At 45.3% G+C, this 5,533-nt stretch overlaps 1 protein-coding gene across 1 annotated transcript; it reads right to left on the bottom strand.

Moving 5' to 3' along the window:
* Positions 1-2,269: 2,269 nt before the first annotated feature.
* LOC146470936 (uncharacterized) lies at positions 2,270-4,999 on the bottom strand. Its single transcript, XM_085121454.1, has 2 exons — positions 4,761-4,999; positions 2,270-3,433 (listed from the first exon to the last, which is right to left on the bottom strand). Exons 1-2 carry the CDS (start codon positions 4,908-4,910, stop codon positions 2,921-2,923), a joined length of 663 nt encoding a protein of 220 aa, XP_084977580.1. The 5' UTR covers positions 4,911-4,999; the 3' UTR covers positions 2,270-2,920.
* Between the last annotated feature and the right edge of the window lie 534 nt (positions 5,000-5,533).

The following is a 5,533-nucleotide window of genomic DNA, read 5'->3' as shown; positions in this document are numbered from 1 at the left end:
CGCACATTTGGCAGAAAAAGAACAGCTTGTCGTTGGGGTGGCTGCACGAAGGACATGACACGGCTGGTACAAACGCTCGAACGGCTGGAGGTAAGTCCTAAAGGATATGAAAGTAAAACAAACAGTTCCTTCTTTATCCTTTAGATTTGTTTTGACATAAATGTATAAATGAAGCTATAAAACAACTGTCAACAGATGTATACTGGAAAACAATGATTTATTGACAACATTGATTTCACTGAAGTAATGGATGGAGCTAAATTAATGGGAGAATTGGCAAATTTAAAGATAGCTAAGTGTTCTTTGTTTGGCTCGTGCGCTAACCAAGAGCTACTACTTGCTTATCCGATGCGGAACACCCAGAGATCCCATGGGATAGGCCAATTGTTTGAAAACCCGTGTTTAGAGGGAGTGAGGAGCGCTCCAACGGTTCCGGCAACGGCCAGCAGGTATCGGGAAGAACATGTAGACGTTAACAAGGGCCACCAAAAATGCCTTGGGCATACGTCTGGTACTACGATAGTGTAGGATAATTGCAGGCTTCTCATATACTTGATAACATGAGGTATTAGGCAGATCGGGGGAAAGGCGTATGGGTTCTTGAATACAAACGGATCGTACAGATCGGGCGATTGCGCGAACACGTTCACCCCCAGGGATCCCGGCAGAGGGTTTTCAGAGAAGAAAGGTAACTTGGCACCTGACAAGTCGGATTGGGCGTTTGAAGGGCGTGCCATTAGATCGACAGAGTGCCCATTTTCGCCGCCATACCACTCTTGTACTACTATCCATAGGGATGGGCACAATTTGGCATCCTGTAGGCTAAGGCGTCGCGAGGGGAAGTCGGCTTGGTTCTGAGAACTAGGCACAAAAGTAAGGTGCAAATCGATGTTGAGTTTCGTCATTGTGTTGAATAATTTCTTCAAGGCGCTAGAAAGCGATTGAGAACGAGAGCCCTGTCGATTCCATGAACGGACTAGAGCCATGCTGTCGACGAAGGCGTCGACCCACGAGTTTTTGATGGTATCAGCGAATGATTCAAGGACATTATTGAGCGCTAAGGTCTCCTTAGTGGCGATATCGGCTTGTATTGTTGAGGCGTCCCAGTAATCATAAACGTTCGCCTCAATGGCACCCGGACTCAGTGCACCTCCCCAAGCGAAGCGAGATGAGTCGGAGAACAACCTGACATGTGTGTGTTTCTCAGACCGCCAGGGAAGAAAACCGTCCCAGGTCTCAAGGAATAGCCAGTGCTCAATTTCATTCTTTAGAGCGGCAGACATCTTTACAGGTCGAGCAGAACGCGTGGCGCGAGACACAGCTAGGTTTATTTCATTAACATAAAGCCTTGCGCCCGGAACTGCCAAGCTCATGGACACGCATTTACCGCTAAGCCTTTGCAAGGTTAGTAGGTCCAGGTTATCGCGAGCCAACGTTTCTTTGATGAGACGAAGAAGCTTTTCTTTTTTATGGGGTAACAAGGTAAACGCCTGTAGTTCAGAATCGATACCGAAACCAAGGTATGGCACCTGTTTTTTCGGGGTAAGGTGAGACTTCGCCAGACCGATAAAGTAGCCGAGGGAAATTAAGATGTAGCACGTGAGAAAAATACCCGCGACGGCCAGAGCAAAATTCACTTCATCCCTTGAGGCGAGGGCTTGATAGGCGGCTGGTAAAATGCCACCTGGAAATGACAGTTGGCCATTATGGCGGTCGTCAATGGACAACGAAGAGGGAATGTTCCATGAACGAAGTCTGTGTGACGCAACTAGACCAGTCGTATGATATATATAGGCCGAGGATTTCCAGCCAAAAGGAATACATTCACTCACAAAATACCAACCTCCCCACTGGAAGCCAAAGTAAGTTCGACTGCTGGGGTGAAGTTTGATGTGGTCATATCCTGACTTGTCGTCGCACACTGTTTGGTAAAATCCTTTATTGACATACTTAGGCAAGTGTTGGACGCTATCCAAGGCAAACGGACGGTCTTCGATCCACAGATTAAGAAATCTATCGTCGTTGCAGAGACGCGGCTTGCTAGGCTCGACAGTGAGGGGCATAATAAGGTGGGGTGGGGTGCATTCTCCGACTTTGCCCCACAAAGAAATAGCACCGGAACGCAAACGGTCCAGGAGCGTATCAGAAATAAACGAGGCAAAAGGTTTGCACGACAGGTGGTTGGGGAAAACGCAAGGCGGTGGACTATCACACTCGTAATTCCGTCCCTTGTAACTACCCTTAAACGGTCTAAAGAACTCCGTTACGTCTACACCGTTAGTAATCCAATCACGGACTTCAGAGAAGCGCTCATCGTTCATATCATTTAATAAAGCATTCCATTGTGGTGCATGGCGATGGAGTTCCCCTGCTAGGAAGTGATCTGGATCGCGGAAAACAAGGCGAGACATATCCGCTAATGAATTTCCCTGTAACACGAGGGCGATATCCTCATCAGAGATGTGGGAATTGTTTGCCATCCCTTGGGCCTCATCAACAACAGAACCATCGATGCTTATCCACTGTAACTTATTCATACCAACTGTGTTAGGCTTGAAACCGGGATGCTTTTCCCAATCGTGAAAGCAAGGGTCTGACAGCTAAAAGGAAAATAAAAAAGAACTTGGAAATAAATTAGGGCCCAAGGAATGGCAAACTCAGCCCCGGTAATCCGAGAGGGAAAGTGAGCTTCCCTTTGAGAATGCCACCCGAGGGGGGAAGGGTGCGATCGAAAAGATAATTGGTTCCCACATCTATGAACAGCGTAGCGAGTCGTAAAATATGTAAGTAATAATATGTTAATAAAACCCTGGGGGGGTGGGTATAATGTATATGAATAAACAAACATTGTGATGCAATAGTGTTCATTTGACTTTAATAGTACTAAAACGCATACAAAATGAGGATCGGGCAGATTCTGCTACTGAGATGTCGGTCGAGGCTGGTTATGACCTGGACCGCCTGAAGAAAAATAGCGGGTCGTCGGAGACCGCTTAAAACATTGCGTAGACTTGTGTCCGGGCGTACCACATCTGTAGCAGGTCACTCGAGGGTGAGACGAGAACCTCTGACTGCCTCTGGCCTGAGGACGCGAGTAAGGCGAGGGACGTCTAAACGACTTGTCGACCTTGGAGATTGTGTCAAAGATTCTTGTAAATTCCTTGTCCGCGAGAAGAGCCAAAAAGTAAGCTTTAAACTGCTCTTTCGGCACGTGTATTTTCTCTCTTAGGGTGGCTGCTATGATGTCAAAGCTGGCGGCCTTATCATCACCAGTTGTCTTCGCTACGGAGACGAGCTCCTCCGCGAGGCGCAAGGCCTCGTATTTGTCGAAGTCCTCCAGGCGGCGACTACCATAATGGGTAATGCGATTCTTTAAAGCCTGAATGGAGGTCCCTTGGGCATTTTCCAAAAATTTAATTCTTTCTTGCAAAGCCTGAATGAGAAAATGAAATAGACAGATGTATTGCGAAGTGTAATTTCATACCGCTTAGCGGCGATACAAAAACATTCGTAAATGAGTACAAGCATTGTGATAAGACCCGGTAAAGCGGCAGGGAATCTTTTGTTCCGACAAAGTCGGAGTGCAAATATAACAATTAACAGAACAATACGAAAATAAACAATTCAAGTAGAACAATGTGGCAAACAAGCACTCAGAAATGGCAAATTAAGACAATTAAAAAATGAAGAGTGAGAATAATCGACAAAGATCGCACAAAGATAACAACTAGTTCTCTGCTGAAGTATGTTTTGAGGTCAACAAAATTGAAAAGCTTTTGAAGCTAACCGAGAATTAGAATGTACACATAATCGGCAAAAATAGCGCATATAAATAAAATTCAGAAAGTGGTAAGTCGACTTCAAGTAGCCCGCAAAACTACAAAACTATACGTGTTGAAGCAGGGCAAAAAATTAATTAGAAAGTCAATCTAAAGCCGCCCGCAAAGCTAAAAGCTACTCGTTTTGAAGCAGGGCGCAACATGAATTGTAAACACATTATCAGCAGGGCGTAACAATAATTACGAAGTCAATTTCAAATTGCCCGCAAAGCTAAAAGCTACATGTTATCAGCAGGGCGTAACAATAATTACGAAGTCAATTTCAAACTGCCCGCAAAGCTAAAAAACTACACGTTTGAAGCAGGGCGTAACAATAATTACGAAGTCAATTTCAAATTGCCCGCAAAGCTAAAAAGCTACACGTTTGAAGCAGGGCGTAACAATAATTACGAAGTCAATTTCAAATTGCCCGCAAAGCTAAAAAGCTACACGTTTGAAGCAAGGCGTAACAATAATTACGAAGTCAATTTAAAATTGCCCGCAAAGCTAAAAAGCTACACGTTTGAAGCAGGGCGCAACAATAATTACGAAGTCAGTTTCAAACGGCCCGCAAAGCTAAAAAGTTACACGTTTGAAGCAGGGCGGAACATGAATTGTAAACAGAGTTAAAACTGCCCGCAAAGCAACCAAGTACACGTTATCAGCAGGGCACAACATAATTGCGAAGTGAATTTTAAATTGCCCGCCAAGCCAGGGCGCAACATGAATTGTAAACATGCCCGCAAAGCAACGAAGGTCGCACGTTCAGAAGCAGGGCGTAAAATAAACTGGGGGGCAAAGAGAAAATTGCCCGCAGAGCTACAAAGCTACACGTTTAAAGCAGGGCATGACTTGAGCTGAAAACAGACTTAAAGCTGCCACGGGAATACGAAGTGCAAGAACACGTGTACGATACCGGAGTAAAACAAAAATTGAACAAACCTCCAAAGTGACTTGTTCTCCAGCGGCGTTTTGAGGAGGTTCTTCTGCGTTTGGTGGAGGCGGAGGCGGTGGTGGTGGTTGAACAACCGCGGCCGCTTGAGCTGCTGGAAGGTTTTCCTGTGCCGGGACTTGTACAGCAGGGTCCGCCATTTTGAACTATGCTCTTTCGCTTGATCGACAGAATGGCATTGTTCACTTTGTCTCATCTCCTTTTATACGTGAGAGGTGAGACCGCTGAGAATAGCTGAATATGATGTCGAACCAGTGACACAGTATAACAACCGGTCGAGCATAACATGATAAAGTACAGCTCACTGAAGAAATTGTTTAGCGATCCATCAAATATTTCACACTAAACGGCAAAGCGGTTTAGTCTACAGTGAAATAGTTGACAATAGGGACCTTCAGATTTGACTACGAGTACGAGTACGACTTTTCAGGTCTGGTTTGCGTTTTTTAGATAACCGCTCGTCACACTCATCTCGTCTCTTGGGTCTCCTTATCTACTGGAAAACAACGGGAAGGAGCGATAGTTCTGGGAATGTGACTGATTTGAATTTGGAAGTCGTCCTCGTGCTCAATCTCGTACTCGTACTGAAGGTCCCTGATGTTGAATGTCTGAGAATGACGTCGAAACCATCAAAAAAAAATACCAAGTAAAGCAACAGCCAAACGTGAAATGGAACAGCGATCTGCTGGGGTGTGACGTCACGTGTTGGCCAACAGAGAATCTGGCATCACACTTGATTGTGAAATTTCAGTGAAATATGGCG

Source organism: Pavona decussata, unplaced genomic scaffold (assembly GCF_977016875.1).
Source record: "Pavona decussata unplaced genomic scaffold, jaPavDecu1.1 SCAFFOLD_109, whole genome shotgun sequence".
Taxonomy (NCBI): Eukaryota; Metazoa; Cnidaria; class Anthozoa; order Scleractinia; family Agariciidae; genus Pavona; species Pavona decussata.
Note: the sequence above shows the minus strand (reverse complement) of the source record. Positions and strands in the feature narration are given on the sequence as shown.

Excerpts from the sequence above, each read along its gene's own strand:
- LOC146470936 (XM_085121454.1), bottom strand. The coding sequence starts at position 4,910 with ATGGCGGACCCTGCTGTACAAGTCCCGGCACAGGAAAACCTTCCAGCA. Across the intron at positions 3,434-4,760 it reads GAGAACAAGTCACTTTGGAG|GCTTTGCAAGAAAGAATTAA; the intron begins GTTTGTTCAATT and ends TTTCTCATTCAG.